The sequence below is a fragment of the Capra hircus genome, chromosome 4 (assembly GCF_001704415.2).
Source record: "Capra hircus breed San Clemente chromosome 4, ASM170441v1, whole genome shotgun sequence".
In the NCBI taxonomy this organism is placed as follows: domain Eukaryota; kingdom Metazoa; phylum Chordata; class Mammalia; order Artiodactyla; family Bovidae; genus Capra; species Capra hircus.
Window position 1 is genome coordinate 100,057,610 of NC_030811.1, and position 22,081 is coordinate 100,079,690.

General features: G+C 35.1%; 1 protein-coding gene across 1 annotated transcript in view; it reads left to right on the forward strand.

Moving 5' to 3' along the window:
- VWDE (von Willebrand factor D and EGF domains) overlaps positions 2,734–22,081 on the forward strand; it is a 97,989-nt gene continuing 78,641 nt past the window's right edge. Inside the window, 12 exon segments of the mRNA XM_018047507.1 lie at positions 2,734–2,821; positions 2,824–2,957; positions 4,701–4,776; positions 4,779–4,931; positions 10,420–10,485; positions 13,468–13,712; positions 14,543–14,630; positions 15,186–15,335; positions 18,019–18,236; positions 18,486–18,559; positions 19,932–20,177; positions 20,972–21,198. Of these exon segments, the coding sequence (XP_017902996.1) occupies positions 2,734–2,821; positions 2,824–2,957; positions 4,701–4,776; positions 4,779–4,931; positions 10,420–10,485; positions 13,468–13,712; positions 14,543–14,630; positions 15,186–15,335; positions 18,019–18,236; positions 18,486–18,559; positions 19,932–20,177; positions 20,972–21,198 (1,765 nt within the window).

Consider the following 22,081-nt stretch of genomic DNA (forward strand, 5'->3'; position numbering starts at 1 on the left):
CATATCTGAGTTTATCGATATTTCTCCCGGCAATCTTGATTCCAGCTTGTGCTTCCTCCAGCCTAGCATTTCTCATGATGTACTGTGCATATAAGTTAAACAAGCAGGGTGACAATATATAGCCTTGACATACTCCTTTTCCTATTTGGAATCAGTCTGTTGTTCCATGTCCACTTCTGTTGTTTCCTGACTTGCATACAAGTTTCTCAAGAGGCAGGTCAGGTGGTCTGGTATTCCCATCTCTTTCAGAATATTTCACAATTTATTGTGATCCACACAGTCAAAGGCTTTGGCATAGTCAATAAAGCAGAAATAGATGTTTCTCTGGAACTCTCTTGCTTTTTTGATGATCCAGAAAATGCTGGCAATTTAACCTCTGGTTCAGCTTGAATATCTGGAAATTCAGGGTTCACGTATTGCTGAAGCCTGGCTTAGAGAATTTTGAGCATTACTTTACTAGTATGTGAGATGAGCGCCATTGTGTGGTAGTTTGAGCATTCTTTGGCATTGCCTTTCTTTGGGATTGGAATGAAAACTGACCTTTTCCAGTCCTGTGGCCACTGCTGAGTTTCCCCAATTTGATGGCATATTGAGTGCAGCACTTTCACAGCATCATCTTTCAGGATTTGAAATAGCTCCACTGGAATCCCATCACCTCCACTAGCTTTGTTCATAGTGATGCTTTCTAAGGCCCACTTGACTTCACATTCCAGGGTGTCTGGCTCTAGGTGAGTGATCACATCATCATGGTTATCTTGGTCTTGAAGATCTTTTTTGTACAGTTCTTCTGTGTATTCTTGCCACCTCTTCTTAATATCTTCTGCTTCTGTTAGGTCCATACTACTTCTGTCCTTTATTGAGCCCATCTTTGCATGAAATGTTCCCTTGGTATCTCTAATTTTCTTGAAGAGATCTCTAGTCTTTCCCATTCTGTTCTTTTCCTCTATTTCTTTGCATTGATTGCTGAGGAAGGCTTTCTTATCTCTCCTTGCTATTCTTTGGAACTCTGCTTTCAGATGCTTATATGTTTCCTTTTCTCCTTTGCTTTTCACTTCCCTTCATTTCACAGCTATTTGTAAGGCCTCCTCAGACAACCATTTTGCTTTTTTGCATTTCTTTTTCTCGGGGATGGTCTTGATCCCTGTATCCTGTTCGATGTCGTGAACCTCTGTCCGTAGTTCATCAGGTACTCTATCAGATCTAGTCCCTTAAATCTATTTCTCACTTCCACTGTACAGTCATAAGGGATTTGATTTAGGTCATTCCTGAATGGTCTAGTGGTTTTCCCCACACTCTTCAAGTTTGAATTTGGCAATATTGAATTCATGATCTGAGCCACAGTCTTGTTTTTGCTGACAGTATAGAGCTTCTCCATCTTTGGCTGCAAAGAATATAATGAATCTGATTTTTGTGTTGACCATCTGGTGACGTCCATGAGTAGAGTCTTCTCTTGTGTTGTTGGAAGAGGGTGTTTGCTATGACCAGTGCATTCTCTTGGCAGAACTCTATTAGCCTTTGTCCTGCTTCATTCTGTACTCCAAGGCCAAATTTGCCTGTTACTCCAGGTGTTTCTTGACTTGCTACTTTTGCATTCTAGTCCCCTATAATGAAAAGGACATCTTTTTTGGGTGTTAGTTCTAGAAGGTCTTGTAGGTCTTTATAGAACAGTTCAATTTCAGCTTCTTCAGCATTACTGGTTGGGGCATAGACTTGGGTTACTGTGATAATGAATGGTTTCCCTCGGAAACAAACAGAGATCATTCTGTCGTTTTTGAGATTGCATCCAAATACTGCATTTTGGACTCTTTTGTTGACTATGATGGCTTCTCCATTTCATCTAAGGGATTCCTGCCCCCAGTATTAGATATAATGGTCATCTGAGTTAAATTCACCCATTCCAGTCCATTTTAGTTCGCTGATTCCTAGAATGTCAAAGTTCACTCTTGCCATCTCCTGTTTGGCCACTTCCAATTTGCCTTGATTCATGGACCTAACATTCCAGGTTCCTATGCAGTATTGCTCTTTACAGCATCGGACCTGGCTTCTATCACCAGTCACATCCACAGCTGGGTGTTTTTGTTGCTTTGGCTCCATCCCTTCATTCTTTCTGGAGTTATTTCTCCACTGATCTCCAGTAGCATATTGGGCACCTACTGACCTGGGGAGTTCATCTTTCAGTGTCCTATCATTTTGCCTTTTCATACTGTTCATGGGGTTCTCAAGCAAGAGTACTGAAGTGGTCTGACATTCTTTTCTCCAGTGGACCACATTCTGTCAGACCTCTCCAGCATGACCCGTCTTGGGTGGCCCCACACGGCATGGCTTAATTTCACTGAATTAGACAAGCTGTGGTCTGTGTGATCAGATTGGCTAGTTGTCTGTGATTGTGGTTTCAGTCTGTCTGCCCTCTGATGCCCTCTCTCAGCACCTACCATCTTTTTGGGTTTCTCTTTCCTTGGACGTGTGGTATCTCATCCCACATGCTACATGGCCAAGAAAAAACCCCAGAACAATGAATTTAATGAAAATAAAGTCTTCGAAGCTCAAATATCTTAAAAACACATTCCACAGAATTTGTTGATTAGCTGATTGTATTTATGGAAAGTGCATAATAAGTCATTTTTGTTTTAGCAAGCAATCATGATATATCAGATGGTCTTATGTGCACTTGTAGGTTTATTTGCTCTGTTTTTGCTTTGGGAACCAATTTTAATTGAGGAATGAACTATGTCAATGAGGAAAATTTATAAAGACATCTATCTCTCCAATCTAGCTTGGGAGTGCTTTCCTGGGCGACACCAGTTTCTTCAGAGCCCTTATAAAATGTCCATTTTGACTCCTTGCACCTCCAGTAGTCAGCCATTCAAGACCTGATAAGTGACCACTCCATTTCTCCTGGATGGTATCGATTTCTGCTCTTTGATAGACCTGCTGAGATGCCGACCAAGTGTGTTGAGGTATCAACTCATTAATGTTAGCTCCATGTGCTTTTTCTTATGTATTTTTTGCTATAAGGATTGAATCTTGTTACAACCAATTTATAACTCACACTGCAATATTTTAATTTTTCATCAAGGTTAAGTTAATCTGAGGGAGTATTCCCATACTTCTCTATTCTGACAATAATAATTAGTCCACCAATTGTTTTTATTCACAATGTTTATAGAAGACAGTCTATCATTATTATTCTCACCATATAATACAGGAAATATACTTTTAGGGGTTAACACTTCTAGAGTCACCTAGATATGAGGTCAGATAGCCAAGTTTTGATCACAGGCAGTCAGTCTCCAAGGTTTGTGTACTTAACCTCAGTAACTTGCAAATAGTAAAATCCTGCCTATTTTAAGTGCCTGAGTTCTCGCCTGCTTAATAGAAGGATTGTGTCTTAATAGAAGCCTCATTTTCTTTATCATTGCATGTGTGCATGCCAACTTGCTTCAGTCATGTCCGGCTCCTTGTGACCCTATGGACTGTAGCCTGCCAGGCTCCTCTGTCCATGGGATTCTTCAGGCAAGAATACTGCAGTTGGTTGCCATGCCCTTCTCCAGGGGATTTTCCTAACCCAAGGATCGAACCCACATCTCTTTCATCTTCTGCACTGGCAGGTGGATTCTTTACCACTGAGCCACCTGGGAAGTCCTTTCTTTATCGTTACCCAGCATTTTAAATTATCATACTCACATTTAAAAAAATTTTTAAGTGGGAATTATTTTCCTTTTTTAGGTATGTAAGGTGAAAGAACTTGGGAAAGATATCCAAATTTGGCTTCAAGTGAGGCTTTACCTTCATTTTTTTCCCCTAATTGCTAACCAGTTGGTCCATCACCAGATTTTGAGCATTCCTTTCTTTCTCCCCTGATTTTTTGATGCCTTCTCCACTCTGCACTAATATCTTACACATATTTTCAGAAAATTTTCAAGAAATCTCCAAGATCAGTTTATCTTTGTGCTACATATTAAGATAACTTCAGGTTGACTTGTCTTAAGATGTATCAGCTATTCAGTAAATTCACTGATACTGAATTTCTCTTGTTCACAATACAAATGAATAATAATAAATGTAATAAAAAGTATTTTAATTGAAAAAACATTGTATTAATTATAAGAAAGCTACCCTTAAATTTATGGCTATCCACGTGGCTCAAGTGGTAAAGAATCCATACACCAGTGCAGAAGATGCAGGCAAGAGATGCAGGTTCAATCTCTGGGTCAGGAAGATCCCCTGAAGGAGGAAATGGTAACCCACTCAAGTATTCTTGTCTAGAAAACTCTATGGACAGAGGAGTCAGCAGGCTGCAGTCCATGGAGTCACAAAGAATCAGAAATGACTGAGGACACAAACACATACCCTTAAATTTACTATTTATGAATTTATCTTTTCTTTTATGGTATAAGCACAAGTTATTAGATTTTTTTGGTGATTGATACTTTAATATTTTAAATATTAAATATTTAAATATGGATGTCATCACCGATTCGATGGGCATGAGTTTGAGCAGGCTTCAGGAGTTGGTGATGGATAGGGAAACCTGGGGTGCTGCAGTTCATGGGTTCACAGAGAGCTGGACACGACTGAGCGACTGAACTGAACTGAACTTTAATATTTTAAAGGTTGTTTAAAAGAAGATGTAAAATTGACGTATCTACCATGTATGAGAACAAATTGGTGTTTCCACTTTTGTTTTCTCTGCTTCAAAGATGAACCACTGTGGGTCACAGGCCCCCATGTGGCTGTCTCTGAAAGATTCAGAAACATTGCCTCCACCTGGGGAACTCAGCAACTGCCAGCTTGTGCCACATGGCAGTTTTTGTTCAGCACTGTGAAAGACTGCTGTCTTTTTCAAATCCCGGTGTTTGTAAGAAACTGTGGAAAGTTTTTTGTGTACTTCCTACAACCCACTCAAGGATGCATGGGATATTGTGCAGAAGGTGAGAAAACGTGTGTAATGCACATGAATTGCTAGTGTTGGAACTGTGTTGGCGTGTTTGTGCCATCCTCTGGATGGGGTTTATGAAGCTAATGTAAATCTCAGTAAGATATTTGGTTTACTATTATTGCTAAAATGAGGCTAAGTTTCTGGTTTAAATTGGCCAGATTTGTTAAGGGTTCTTTGCCAAGATGTTTAAATCGTCAAAATTATTTGTTAATGTGGAAGTGTGAACAGTTAATATCAGCAATGGTAATGTATATTGATACCATTTATCTTCTAATAACATTCAGTAGGAAGTACCTTTCTCCTTTATGATATTCTTCAGTTCAGTTCAGTCACTCAATTGCGTCCAATTCTCTGTAACCCCATGGACTGCAGCATGCCAGGCTTCTCTGCACATCACCAACTCCCGGAGTTTACACAAACTCATGTCCATCGAGTCAGTGATGCCATCCAACCATCTCATCCTCTGTCGTCCCCTTCCCCTCCTGCCTTCAACCTTTCCCATCATCAGGGTCTTTTCCTATGAGTTAGTTCTTCGCATCAGGTGGCAAAAGTATTGGAGTTTCAGCTTCAGTGTCAGTCCTTCCAATGAATATTCAGGACTGATTTCCTTTAGGATGGACTGGTTGGATCTCCTTGCAGTCCAAGGGACTCTCAAGAGTCTTCTCCTACACCACAATTCAAAAGTATCAATTCTTCAGTGCTTAGCTTGCTCAAAGTCATAACCCCAGTCTAATCATTAGCAAGTTCACATAAACCCAAATTAAAAAACATTCTACAAAACATGTAAATAGTACTATTTAGAAGTGTCAAAAAAAAAAAACAAAAAAACATGAACGAGTAAGAAATTGTCAAAGATTGGAGAGGACTAAGCAAGCATGAGTAATGAAGATATCCTGGACTGGGTAACTAGAACTTTTTAGAAAAGAACACTCAGGAAAAGCTGGTAAAAATCTAAACAGAGACTTCAGTTTATTTACGAGTAGAGTCCTAAAGGCAATTTTTTAGTTTTGACAAATGTAGCACGGTTTTTAATAAATGAACATTAGTGGGCAAGCTGAGATATTTTGAAAAAATATTGTGGGTTTTCTTTTGAAAGTATTTTTCAGTACTCTTTACATCATATTTTTTCAACACTCTTTACACATGGTACTTCAGACTGTAAAGAATCGGCCTGCAATGCCAGAGACCCAGGTTCAATCCTTGAGTCGGGCAGATGCCATGGAGAAGGGAATCAGTATTCTTGCTTGGAGAATCCCATGGACAGAAGAGCCTGCAGGCTACAGTCGATGGGGTTGCAAAAAGTTGGACATGACTGACTGACTAACATACTTTTTATAAAATTTCAAATAATGTTATCAAATATTTATGTAAAATTTTGCAGATGTTTCAGTGGAAAGAACCAACAATTTACCAACATTGGTGGTGGTGGTGGTTTAATCGCTAAGTTGTGTCCAACTCTTGCGACCCCATGGACTGTAAACTGCCAGGCTCCTCTGTCCATGGGATTCTCCAGGCAAAAATACTGGGGTAGGTTGCCATTTCCTTCTCCAGGGCATCTTTCCAGCCCAGGAATCAAACTGGGTCTCCTGCATTGCAGGCAGATTTTTTACTGACTGAGCTATAAGAGAAGCCCCATTAGTTTAAGAAATAGTGGCAACTGTTTAAAATTAAATAAAAAAAACACAAAAAAACTTTTACTCTAGAGAATAGCATAACATACAAATAATTACTTCAGCAGAAATTTTATTTTGTTATTGTTTGCACTGAATTTAGAAACTCAGTATTTAAAATTTGCATTTTACAACATGCCTTTAAAATGTAAGAAATATTTCCTGTTTTATTGATATTACTACTCATTCAATTTCTCAAGCCTGAATACTCAGAATTATTTCTCTCATTCTCCATATTTGAGTCCTCTTACTGGTTTTAGGGAAAGGGAGATGATTGTTATTTTTTACTTTTATTATACAAGTTAGTCAAACATATACATAATTATCCTCTCTGATATGCCAATAAAAGCTTACCTTGAAGTACCATTTAGACTTCACTTAAAAGTCATAGATAGCAAACAAAAATGTCACTTAATCCTCTTAAGAATTTCTTTTTCATGCTTAGCAAGAATCTGGACAAATGTTCAATAATGATGGTGATTTGGCCACTTTACAATGCCAGGTCGCAGTGTCTGTGAGTCTCTAGGCTCTTCCTGCACGGTGACAGGGTGAAGGTCCAGGTTTAACCTTTTTATCTGCTTTTAGACCGAATAAAATGAAAAACCCAAAGGCTGAAAGAGGGCTGGTGGTAACTGAAACTTGCCCCCTTTTAAGGAGCTTATTTGGGAAAAACCTTATTACAACTACTTCAGATTTCCCTGGCTCTTCTCAGTCTCATCTTCAATGAGACTATGAAATGTTTTTTAACGTGGATATATTTCTACCCCAAACCTACGGTGATTGGGTAGGCAACAGTCAGTCATATTTACCTTAAAAACCATCAAAAAAGCAAAAATTAAGGAAAAAAATCTCATTTTAATAGTATATTCTCATGACTAGGTTTTGTTTTTTACAATTCATATGTCATTTTCACACAATTTATCTACCCTTAGCGATTTTTAGAAGCCAAATAAGAAAAGAAACATTGATTTAAGATTATAATTGTAAAGAGTGTCATTCAAACAAAAGGATTGAATGCTTTTATTCGAATAATGCATGGAAAAATATTTTTCACATTTTACATAGTTAGCAAAATAGTCCTTGAGCTATACATGAAGAGGCAACATATCAATTGAAAATAGGCTATGAGAAATTAAGATTGTATTCTAGAAAGCCTACAGCACTCATGGAAAAATAAAATAACATAGTTAATCAACCAACAAGGAGATAAAATGGATCATAAAATATACTGTTTGTTTGAGGCAGAAAAATGTGAAAAGTACCAATAAGACAAACAGAAAACAACAACATGGTAAATGTAAACCCTACAATATCAATAATCAATTAAACAAAAATGGTCTAAAATCTCAACTGAAAGTCAGAAATTGTCAAATTGGACAGAAAAGTAAGACACAACTGTGGGCTGCCTAGAAAACCCAACTTTAAAGATTTCTAAAAATGAGGTTGAACGTGTAAGAATGTAAAAAGATATACTTAGGTAACACAAATCACAAGGAATATGAGTGGCTAAATTAATAGACAAAGATTATAGAGCAAAGAATATTACATGGAAAGGCAGCATTCATTTCCTAATGATAAAAGAGTCACTTGAACAACAGAATATAAAAATCTAAATCCTTAATGTACCTAATAACAGAGATTCAAAATATATGAAGCAAACTTATCCATCTTCAAGAAGAGATACACAAATCTATAGTCTATGTTGGAGATTAATACCCATCTGTCAATAATTGAGCATGTAGAAACAATAGCAAAGTGGAGGAGACTAGAAAATCCATGTTATCTACAAACTGCAAAATTGGAGGAGGCTAGGCAATCAGTATTATTCACAAATTGTACATGAAGCATTTACTCAGATATAACACATTCTGGGCCCTAAATTAAGGAAATTAGAGTATTGGAAAAAGTTTGAAACCTACTAAACATCTATATTAGAAAAGAAAAACAGTCACAAATTAAAGACCTCAGCTTATACACTGAGCCTAGAAGAAGTACAGATGAGACCCAGAGTAAGCAGGAAACGGAAATAATGATCAGAGTGAAAATCACTGAAACAATACACAAAACAGAAAACTCAAGAAAATTAAAAGGTAGTTCTTTGAGAAATTCGAGAAAATTAATAAGTTCCTAGCCAATTCAATCAATAAAAAAGAGAAGATAGAAACTACCAGTATCAGGAATAACAGACATAATATAACTACAGATTCTACATACATTACAAGAAAGGATTATAATGAATAACTCTGCCAACAAACTCAACATAAATGAAGCAGACAAATTTCTTGAAATACGCAAAATGAAAGCTCATTCAAAATAAATAACTTCAACGATCTAATGTCTATTCAATAAACTGTATTTCTAGTTAAAATCTATTACGCAAAACAAGGAAACAAAAACTCATGCCCAGATGACTTAGGAATTCTTCCCAACATGTAGGGAGGAAATACTACCAATTTTACACAACTCTTCCAAAAAATATAGAAAAGGGACAGCTAAACTTCTGTGCTGCTGCTGCTAAGTCGCTTCAGTCGTGTCTGCCTCTGTGCGACCCCATAGACGGCAGCCCTCCAGGCTCCGCCGTCCCTGGGATTCTCCAGGCAAAAACACTGGAGTGGGTTGCCACCATTTCCTTTTCCAGTGCATGAAAGTGAAAAGTGAAAGTGAAGTCGCCCAGTCGTGTCCGAGTCTTTGCGACCCCATGGACTGCAGCCTACCAGGTTCCTCCATCCATGGGATTTTCCAGGCAAGAGTACTGGAGTGGGTTGCCATTAAACTTCTGTGATGTCAGCATTATTCCAAAAGTAAAACCAGATACAGGCATTACAAGAAAACTATAGAGCAACATCCCTCATGAATATAAATACATATGACCAAAAAAATTGCACATGAAAAAAACCACATGGTGATTTGGGTTGCAAATAACAGAAAAGTAGTAGAAATAATGTAAAAAGAAAATCCCAACACTAAGGTTTTAGGATATGTCATTGAATCTGAGGAAGAGTTAAATGGAATCCCTTAGAAAGTGTGGGCAAGAGAGCAACTCCATAATCTTAGCCGCAGGAATCTGCCTGGTGGCTCAGACAGTAAAGAATCCGCCTGCAATGTGGGAGACCTGGGTTCAATCCCTGGGTTGGGAAGATTCCCCTTGGGGAGGGCATGGCAACCCATTCGAGTATTCTTGTTTGGAGAATCCCCATGTTCAGAGGAACCTGACTGGCTACAGTCCATTGAGTGGAAGGGGTATGGGGGATACGGTGGGTCACAAAGAGTCCGACATGACTGATCAACTAAGCACACACACAAACATTCCTATAGAGCTCCATTATTAACCTGTCTCAGGTTTCAACTCATCTCTGTTTAGTTCTAAACTCTTCTGAGAAGCAATCTGATGAGCCTATCTTTGTTCATAATGTGCTGAACTTGGCATTGGGGTATGAGTACTACCATGACAGTGGTAGACTCAGTTTTATAATCCTGTGCATGACTATGGAGGAGGCAGTTCCTAAGGAAGGGATGTCCAGGTGATTGTTATAAATTTCTGGAGATTGTAATGTTTCATTACTTACTAATGCAGACTAAAATTTAAAATCCAAAATATGAAAGCTAAAATTGTTTTAAAGTATGATTCCAAATTATCTTCATTTGACCTCATCCTGAAAAGGGAAAAAAAAAAGTATTATAAAAGAAAAATGAGAACTAGTAAATCTTAACCTATATTAAAACATACTTCTCAAAAAATTGTCCTCTTAGTTATCTATCACCTATTTATCTTATCAGTTGGATAAATCTATAAACCTTAACCTTTTGCAGCTGTTTCTGATGCAAATTTATACCCATGTGGCCCTGATGAAACTGAAATTGAAGGTGACTATGTTTGTAAGTATCAGTGTGTTTTTAACAATGTATTTATAAACCAATAATTTCAAAAGGTTTTTATTTTCTGTAACTTACTGTATGTGTTGAATTATAGTAATATTTGACAAATAGTCTAGTGGATATCAAAAATAAAAATCACTCTATTATGCCATTAAGAAATAGTCTAGGAACTGGCAGAGGTATAGAGAGTTGGGTATATTCATGTCCTACAGATATATGTGTATACTGGTAGAATCTTTTCATGAGAAAATCTGGCAATTCATCTTAACAGCCTTAAAAATTAACATGTATTTATTTCTAGGAATTCCACTTTCAAAATCTACCTAAAGAAATATTTAAAGTTAGTTATAGAAGCATTTTTCAAATAATATGAAAAAAATTGCACATATCCAGTTCCTGCTGGTTAATTTAATATTTTTGACGCATGCATTATGATAAAATACTCTGTAAACAATATTATAACGCAAGAATACATACTTTCACCTTAGTAGTAGTCTTGGTACTTTGTACCAAATAAGCTTGAAAGATAAACCCAAAAATGTTCATGGTGGTCCCTTCCCAATCTATATTTTTCATTTTTTAATTTAAAATTTTAAAAGTTATTTCAAATGTTTAGGCCCCCTTCCTGTAACAAAAAACTCTAAGTAGTTTGTCTAATAAAATTTATGATGTCTAGCTAATAGGGGGCAGAAATTAAAATTATTTATTGAAACATTAGCTTTTTTGTTGGGTTTGTTGATAAAATATATTGATAATTATATGGTGATATACTGAATGAAAGAGGAATTGTTGACATATAATTAATATATCTGAGAAAAGTATCTTTAATGGTGAAATAGACCATATTGACGTAAAATGAATCAGGATAAATCATATAAAATTTAGATACCAGCTCTTTGTCTTTAAAAAAGTGGTACTAGAATAATCCTTAAATAAATCACTCTGTGTTGTTTTTCTATGCCCTATTTCATTTGCAAACGGATTTTCCAGTCCATTTTCCTAGTGCTCTCTAAACAAGCAATTGTTATATCTCAAAGTCTCAGTTTGATTAGACCCTGTTATAAGAGAATCAAATAATATCCTTAATAACAGTAACATTAACCATAAAGTATAATTTTTTCTGTATTATAGATTTGGGTTTTATCATACACTTATATTAAGTAAAATCACTTCTCCCTCTTGAATAAACAATAAATTTAAGCCACTTGTTATGATACTCAGAATATTTGTGTAATTGATTGGAAAAACTGCAGTACAAAGTCACACACAATTTGAGAAAGTAACACTTGAATGAAAATATTGAGTCAAAAGTCAACAGATAAAGCTTCAGGATAAAATAGAGAATACATTATAGCAGGTGCTTTGTTAGAATTGACAAAGTGATAATTGTGCCTTTCAAGCAGAAATAATTTATCTGTTGTTGTTTTTGAAATCTTTTTCTTTATATTTTAGCAAATGTTTTTGATCTACATTGTTGCAAAGAGTGATTAGCTTACCCAAATAGAGGATGCCAATTCATTCAAAAATTAATTTCATGATTTATTTTCTTTTCAGTCATTTGTTATCTCTTCCTAGTAATCATTTCCATAGATAGTTCTTCCTTATTTGAAATAAATTCAACATTTTTTTTAGTTTATTTAATAGAAAATTTTCATTCAGATATGTAACTTTTCAAAAGCATATATAGTCCAAAGTAGTCTATTATTTCCTTCAAATCTAGATAATGATTTGGCCTAATGTTTAAAATGTTTGGCAAAATATTTATTACTTAGATTAATTTGAAAATGGTTCATTTGTTATTGGGATTTTGTAACTAGATATTTAACAAATAATACTTTAAAATATCTGAAATTACATAAGTTTGTTCCCCTCACATTTAGACTAAGGTCTCAGAATTTTCCAAAATCTACATTACAGAATTGAAAAAATTATTTTGTGATTATCATAAAATTAATTACAGTGAATATCATAGAAAATATTTGTATATTTTAGGACATTTAAAAAATCTTACTTTGAATATTTACCAGTCAGATATTTTTCTCTTTTCTAAAATAGAACAGAAAAAAAATCAAAAGCTATTTTGAAACATTTAGATTCCCCCAATTTAATCTTCAAAATGCCCAGGCATAAAAATTGTAAAATCTTCCTGAGTTCCTAGAGAAACTTTAAACTTTTTTAACCTCAGAATAATGGAAAGAATGACTGCTGTTTAACACTTAATATTTTTCACCCCTGCTGCTGCTAAGTCACTTCAGTCATGTCCAACTCTGAGACCCCATAGACAGCAGCCCTCCAGGCTCCTCTGTCCCTGGGATTCTCCAGGCAAGAATACTGGAGTGGGTTGCCATTTCCTTCTCCAATGCATGCACACATGCTAAGTTGCTTCAGTCATGACCAACTCTGTGTGATCCCACGGACAGCAGCCCACCAGGCTCCTCTGCCCACAGGATTCTCCAGGCAAGAATACTGGAGTGGGTTGCCATTTTCTTCTCTGAATATTTTCCACTAACATAGTATAATCACTTCTGTAATGAATTTCTCTTTCAACCCAGAGTAATGACGGATTGGGTTATGAGAGTAACTTATAAAAGGGTAAAGCATTTGATTTTGCATTATCATGACTATTTTTATAACAGGAAATTATAAAGTAGAAATATTATTTTATTTGTTGCTTTTTTTTTAGAAAGGATAATTGCTTAACAGAAAGTAAATTCCTTTCCTTTTCAAGAGCTAGACTTTTCAAGAGTTGTCATATTCAACATGCATTAATACAAGCTTGATAAGCTGATATATTTCTCTGCTATCTATATCTATGAGATTATGAGTCAAAGTAAGAGTATGGTACTTTGCTGATTGCTAGAGAATAATGATTTTTCTAAATATATTTTACTTTTCCTTAATATAAATCCCTGAGTTACAGTTTTCATTAGCTTTCCCATAACACCTCTTTAAGATGACCAACTACAAATTTTCTCCCACCAGGTCAGCTGTCTGTCTCATTACCATCACCAGCTCCAGGAAGGCCACAGGTTGTGGCGGAGCTTATTGAGTCCAGGCTTTTCTGTAGGTGTGCTTTTGATGTTTTCCCTACAAACAACTCGGTGGGATTTCACATAGCTTGATCTAGGCTTTCTTCTCAAGAAATCAAAGAAAAACTGAAACAAGAGACCACAATTCAGGTATTCTCTCTTTCAGAACTGGATGGTATAAATCTCAGCGGAGACAGGGTATGTTCAAAAAGTTGAATTTTCTTTTATTTTCATAAATGTGTTAATTTCTAAAAATGGATTTTAAAATTGGAAGTGGGGACGAATTGGGAGATTAGCATTGACACATATATAGTCATGTAAAATAGATAGCTAGTGGGAACCTGCTGCAAAGCACAGGGAGCTCAGCTCAGTGCTCTGAATGACCTAGACAGGTGGGGAGGGGCAGGGAGGTCCAAGAGGGAGGTGATATATGTATACTTACAGCTGATTCACTTCATTGTGCAACAGAAACTAACACAACATGGTAAAGCAATTATACTCCAATAAAAATGAAAAACAAAAATGCTAATATATATATATATTCTAATATAAGTTTTATCCTCAGGATATAAAGCACAATGTTTTTCTTTTAATTTTTTTTCTTGGGAGTTGTGCCAACTCCAGTGATAACTGGATTAATCAGTAATCTTAGTGACTTTATATGAGTATCTGCTTTAGTAATTCACTGATTATTATCAATGAACCCTTATGAGTTTATGTCCCTTTCTTGTTTTAAAACATAATTTTATTCTGGAAAAAAGTCTCTATTTTTTCAATGATAATATTATTTATTATCCACCTTTAAAAACATCTTAAGTACAAAGTCTACAAAACACTGATTTATGTTGAGGTTTAAATAATTAATAGTTTATAGCGGACTTTTTCTCAATTTTTAAGCAAGCTTTTAAATTACTTTTTTCTGTTATATCTTATGCACAATCTACCAAAAGTTAAAGTACTTTAATAATTTATCCATATGTCTTCCATAATTGTGTTGCTAAATGACTATTTGTTAACTGTATTCATAGATATTTTGTAGTGCGTCCATCTTTTTCTTGGAGAACCCACATGTACAAAGTTCAGCTGTTGAAAGCCAAGAATTTTTTGCCAGCATTAAGGTATGTAGCAGTGGGTGTAGATTTGAAAGGTTATTCCTCTGGAACTGTGTTTTCCACATTGTGATCTGCAGCTGCTGGTTCCAGAACCACATCACAGACTCCATGCTGAGACCCAAGAGTTTGTACTTTTTGAGAAATAGCTCAAATAATTCTAGTGCCAATGAGCTTTGAGGTCCTGTTACTGAACTAAAGTTGGAATATACTTGCCTTTTTTTTTTTTTTTTTTTTCAGAAAAAAATTCTGTCTGCCTTGAACCAGAATCATGAAGGCAGGCTTCAACCAGACTGCCTAAAATATGTTGTGGAACAAAACTGTGCCTAAACTCTAAACATTACAGCAACTCCATGTACTCTTCTGTGCATTGCTGATGTATTTAAGGGTTTGGTTTTAATTGATCTTGTTAGTTAAAAAATTCTATTTAGTTTATAGTTTATTGCTATCATCAGCTCACTCAGCAAAATAGGAGCTATAGAGGGGAATGCCCTTTCAAAATTATTATATCTTAGAAATAAATTATATTTTAACATGATTGCTTTACATGTTTTCTTGCACCAATTACAACCTGAATTGAGCACTATATCTGAAGATGGGAATGAATACCAGTTGAGGATAGAGAGCACAGTTCCTATTGTTTGTCCTATTGGATTCAGTGAGCTTGATCAGGAGTGCAAAATCTCATTAAAACTGACAAGTGTTGATCAAGGTAATATGCTAAATCCATTTCATTATTAGATTTCAAATAATAACCAATGCTTTTTTCCTTCAGGAAGTCACTGGAGTGCACACATATAATTAATTATATTGCATGTTTACATCATTTTACAACTCAATCATGTTAATAATACTGGGCCAAATTTATGATTGCCAAAGCAATCTATATTGCAGTCCATTTATCCCTCCAGGGCTCAAAGCACAAGTTAGGAAAAAAAGACAATAATAAACAGTTTCCACATTGTTATCTTTCTCTTCCTTCTCTTTTTTCTCTTTTTCCTTCTCCTCATCCTTCCACTTACTCTTCTCTTTGCTTTGTTTTCAGAGATTGAGGGACACACTGGTCTTTAAGATCTTCCAAGTCATCCCTAATGAGGAAGGTGTGATAAGTTATGCTAAAAGTTCAAGCTTATGTAACACAAATCTCATAATGCATTCTTCCCACTCTGCTCTCTAATGTAAGCTCATGTTTGAGATGTTTTGCTTTCAAAGTCTTCCATTTAAATTACTAGTTATAGAGACTGTATGACACGGTCACTGCCACAGCCACAGAGAGAGCTGAAATTCTCCCTCAGAACAAGATAGGCTATGAGAGGACAAACTGTGTATAGTGGTGATTGGGTTGATTGGGTTTTTTCCCCTAAGCCTCTGATATAGGGACCAAGCAAGTAAAATATAAATAAAATAATTTTCAGGAGAGATTATAACTCTGTTCATATATTAATACCTTTTTCACCATAGGGCATAAACTTTTATTTACTAAATACACCAAGTGCAATGTATCTAGGTCTTCACATCTATATTATACCTAATTAAATCAGAGAAACAAAAGGATAAAAATGCTAAGATATTGCCTCATGGGAAGTACTCACCCAGAAAAACAGATGACTACAGAGACAGAAAAAAGAATCAAAAGAGGCTATCCCAACATGCTTGACACTCAACAGGCTTAGGTAACACCCAACTATTCCCTCGGGTTTCAGGAGCATCATAAGCAACACTTTATTTTTAAATACAACCCAGAATATGAAATTAAACCCTCTCTTTCAGGCTGTTTGACACATCTACTTCAAGCTATTTGCTTATTGTGTATATTTGCATAATATGCAAATTTTACTAAAGTTTATGGGGAATAATAGGAAGAAAGTAATGTGATTGACATCTTCCAAAATTGTTTTAGGCAAAGAATTCCTTCCAAGTGTACTTTAAAGTATATTTGCCTGCTCTAAATTCTTTCAACACGATAAGCACTGTTAAAATATTCCTACATTTTAGAAGTTTATCTGTTATTTGTCAATTAAAAACAATTTCCTTTGTTTCTGGATAAAATTTATTTCATCCTGACATTCTTCATCTCATCTTCTTTAAGTATATTTTCATTATATCTCTACTCCTATAGAGCAGAAGTTGGTGTCTCCTACCTTATTTCTGGGCTTCACAGGTAGAGCTAGTGGTAATGAACTGGCCTGCCAATGTAGGAGACTTAACAGACCTGGGTTCAATCCCTGGGTTAGGAAGATCCCCTGGAGGAGGAAGTGGCAACCCACTCTAGTATTGTTGCCTGGAGAATCCCATGGACCGAGGAGCCTGGTGGGCTACAGTCCATAGGGTCACAAAGAGTCAAACATAGCTGCGCCTCTGAGCACACACACGCACTGTATTTCTAGAAAGACCCCACTGCTTTTTCACAGTCTTAAAAAGAACAGTACTTGGCCCTCATATCATAGACTAGGGGAAATTATGTCTGTGGTCTATCTAAAGAAGATATATTTCATATTCACCTTAGGGAGATGGCTAAGAGTTTAGATGTTTCTGTTTGTATTTGTTATGTATATGGGAAAAGTATATATTCCTAGGGAAAAAAATGCATGAAGAGAAAATTTTTTCAGAAACTTAGAATCTATGCAGTGAGCCTATCTCAGATGGACTTTGTATTCACCAATGGGATGTGAGAACAAACTTCTTTTATAGCCAGCTTTTGGTGCACTCTATCCATTTTGTTTAGTTACACAAATTTCTAGAGTTTCTTCCTTCTCTTTTCTTTCCAAATTATTTCTGCGTGTATTTTTTGTTCCAAGGCAAAAAGCATCTCAAAGTTCTGAATATATTGGGACATTTGGAAGGTGAAAAGAGACTGAGGATTTATTTCTGGTGTAGAATTACTTAGTTTTGATTTTTCTGTTTTTTAAAATGAACTCTGTATCAATAATTAAATCTGCTTGGTGAACTCTGTTTCAGTAATCATTGCTATCCCTCAACAATGGATAGATAGAATATAAGTTCAAGCCCTAAGATTTATCTGTACCCAAGGCCTAAAAGAATTAGAAGGAAAAAATTAATTATGTTTCATAGTATTAGAATTACATTGTTTTCTTTATAGAAACAAAAAAAATTTATATTGCTTCTAAATTATTTCTAAGAGCATATGAATTTATAACCTATGAAAAATAGTAATATGTATGTATATATGTTTATACACATGTTGATTAACTATTTGTAAAGATTAGGTAGAGTTCAATAGCTTTGGCCTATTTAGGCAGAAATTACCAATATATTTTTAAGTAAGAGTAAATAATTTAAGAATAAATTCTGAATTCACTGTTTTATGTTATTATGGATTTTGGTTGGTATTTTCTCTTAGGAAAATTTTCTGTGTATTTTGTTCAATAAAATAGGTACAGAACAGCTAGGCTTAAATTTGGCACTGTCTTCCTGTCCCGTGGACCTTCACCAGACATCATCCTGTGCTACTGGAACCTGCAGCCAAGCTTTTGTCTACTATACTGTGATTACAGATTTTTCACAAGATGGGAACAGAGTCACAAATATTGTAGTAGAACCTAGAGTTCATGAGAATTTCCTGTGGAACAGCTACATTTCAGACAGCATCCAGGTTAACAAATTATAAAAATCTTTTTATAAACTAAGCTTGAAAAATATGTGTATTTTATCACTATACCTTATAAACTTTTCATCTCAAAATTATTTAATGAGCTATTTCAGTTTTTAAATAATTCCTACCTTAATAACTATGATAAAACAGTAGCTGATTAAAAATTCACTGAGTTTGTTAGAAAATATATTGTATATCTCTAAATAACAATTAAGAGTAATATTTAGGGAAAATTTCTTTGCTTTTAAGATCAGAGTGAAAGATGTCCCAACTGCTTACTGCTATTCATTTACTGATCCACATATAATCACCTTTGATGGCAGGTAGGTTCCTGAAAGCTTTCTCTTTTGGTAGTTTGTGTTTTTCTTGGATTCTGTTGCTTTGTTTTAAACATTGTACTATTATTTTTCTTAGTCCTCTTCACTGAAAGATTACAAAGGAAGGCATGTATGAACATCACTGTTTTGTTTCTAAATATTTGTTCGTGTGAAATGTTTTTTGCCCTAAAATCTAGTTCTTTTTAAATATACAGAATAATTGTGAAGCTGAGTTTGTAAAAATAAAGATTCTTATAAATGCAGTCATTTTAGCTTGACCATTTATTTATCATAATGATTAAATTATCTATTCTAGAGATATGTACTGTATTGCATTTCTACAAGATATTGAAATAATAATATTGAAGGTTTAGGTAAGATGATTAAGCTAACACATATAATTATTTAAAAAATTAACCACTTCTAATTCATTGCAAGGATACTCAGGGGAAAAACTGGTATAGCCATCATGGATACCTGGATGTCTGCCTTTAGAACTTAACGTAAACTTAGCAAAATGACTCAGCAGCAACCTAAACTAGCTTGCTATTAATACCTGCATAGAAGGATTTAAACTCAGTTATACTGTTTGGGGAAATACATGATTTTAAGATGTTGCTAAAGAAATAATAAGAATACCTCCTCATTGAATCATAATTTTCTTTGTGATAGCAGCTCATTTTGTCTTTAAAAAATTATAATGTGATCATTAATAAAATTATTTAATGTCAGCAAAAAGATATAGAGCCCCCCCACCAATAACAAATGAAATTCCAAAAGTTTGAAAAGGTATTGAAAGTTTGTAGGAGGTGACCCCACATACAACAATCTTTTATGACTAGAATTAACTTCTTTATGATTAAAGCTAAACTTAGAAGCTTTAGTGGAAAAACCTGAAGAAAGCATAGTGGCTATTAATTTAATTTGTTATAATTCAACAATATTAGCCATGTAACAACTAAGTGGCAAACCACACTCTAAGTGTTGCAGTATGGAAGTGCACAAAACAAACATCCCCTGACCTCACGAGGCTTACGTTTGTATGGGTGGAGAGAGACATACACGACAAAGTACGTAGTGTATCTGAGGGGAAAGAAAGCAGTGTCAGAAAGAGAAGGCTGAAAGTCGGACTGACTGAAGTGATGACACAGAAGAAAAATGTACTGAGAGAGATTTGGGTGTTTATTACTACCTTGTTTCATTTAGTAACCTGCAAATAATTGTTGTGATGTATGAAGCTATTAGAATATAGATTTTCCATTCTTGCATCAAAATATATTGAATGCATATAAATAAATTTAATACATATTTAGTTTATAACATACTGTTGTGATATTTTATACCAATTCTTAATGCAGTGGACTTCTGTTAATGATAGGATGTATGGTAACTTCAGGAATGGAACATCTGTGCTTTATAAGAGTATGCCACATGATTTTGAAGTCCATGTACGTCAGGGGGACTGTGGAAGTTTTCACTATCCTGTGTCATGTAACTGCGGCTTTGTTGCCAAAGAAGGTGAAGTAGTTACTTTCGATATGTGCAGTGGTCAGCTGCATGAATCACAGCCATATTTATTTGTAAAGAGCCAAGATGTAACCAGCAATATCAAGATAAGCGAACAGTATGTATGATTCTGCACTGTTAAAAGTATTGTTTGTTTTTTTCTGCTGATGATTTTGGATTCAAATCTGAATTTCATCTATATTAAATTAGGTGCTATTATTTTCCAATGTTAGTTTTTTTAAGAAAATAACTTACCAATTAACACTGATCTCAGAATACATTTTTTTCACTTACCACACAAATAGACACAACAAAGTTAAAACTCTCAAATCTAAAGTGCCTTAAGATTTCAATATGATAACAGTAGATTATTCATAAAAATATTTTTTATAATATCCAATAAACAGTATATTAGGCAGAGATGAAGTATATAATTAAGAATAAATATTCAGTAGTAACTATTTTTGAAATGAATACAAATGATTCTGCTTCAGGAATAAACTGGTACATGAAAGAGATTAGAAAATCAAGAAACAGACCTAAGGTTATATATTTAAAATAATACTTAATATCTGTGAGCTGATTATTTGCATTTTAAGGTCATCTTCCCTTTATCGTCCAAAAAAGTAAATTCCAGGTGAATGAAATTTAAAATTTAAATGAAAGTAGTAGAAGTTGCCAGGTCCAGCACAGCGGGTGAGAAAGACCTGAAAGGGGACGAGCACCGTAATGAAAAGACAGACCCCTATAATTTGGCAAGCGGGGAGTCAGGGGGCCATTCTGTTGTTCATGCCAGGGGGACAAAATGGCTCCTTCCAGCCCGCACTTTTATTGGCAGAAGTCACATGAGATCATTAGGGAATAGCTATACTGGGGAGTTTGATTAGCGCGAGCGGCTCTGCTGTTGATCAGGAATACAGGAATAACTTGTTTGGTTTCCATGGAGACGGACGCAGGGGTAGGCAGTGAAGCGGAGCAGAGAGCACTTCCTGCCCCAAGAATGTCAGGTCAGCATGCTTACCAGGACAATCACGAGGAGGCGGTTTGCCGCACCCTTGAGTCATGGGGCAGGTTCTGGTCTCTGCTCTGCCAGGCTGCAACAGAAAGTTTAAGTGAATGTTTTTATAGCATTGAGATGAGTAAGAATTTTTAGCATAGCTTTATATATTTGAATTGTCATTAAAAACCAAAATGCAAATCAAAAATGGAAAATATTTGCTACATATAAAGCACACAGTTAATATAGAAAGCACTCATACATCACTAATATATAGTCAGCAGTCCAAATAACATGAGCAAATAATATAAATAGGCAATTCACAAAGAAATAAAACTGACTAATATGCCCAGAAGTACAAATAATCAACAAAAAAATGAAAATGTCAACCTCATTAGTTTATCAAAGAAATGCAGATCAAACAACTCTCACGCAAGACCAAGTGTAGAAAATGTAGTTACAGTCTTTCCAGAGAACATATGTAGTATTCATATATAATAATCTGAACCTATGCATGCCATTTTTTCAGGAAATCTTAGTTCTGAAAATTTATCAAAGTAAAATAATCAAGGATGTGCAGAACCTTAGTGATACTCATTATATTTTTCCAAGAGGGAAAAAGTACAATTAATCAGTGATTAATAAAACCATTTAACCAAAACCCTAAATATAATGTTGTCACATAATAGAACATTTTGTACTCAAGAAAATTTTGGAGTAAATGTGGATTTATTGACAGGTGAAGAAGATATTAATGAAATATAGGAGTGGTTTACAAAGCACTTGCATTAAGATATAATAGCTATCTCAGATTGAGTAGTAATGTAAAATTTGTTTGCTTTAAAAAGATTTTTCTGCAGTGAACACTTAACTGTTTCCATACAAAGGAGAAAAGCTCTATTTTTAAATTTAAAACTTTAAAAGGGGAAGGAGAGTCAGAGGAACGAAACACAGGTAGTGTGTTTTCAGTGATCTTCAACACAGACATCAAAGCGCCTGATGTGGGAGAGGGGTGATCCGCCTGT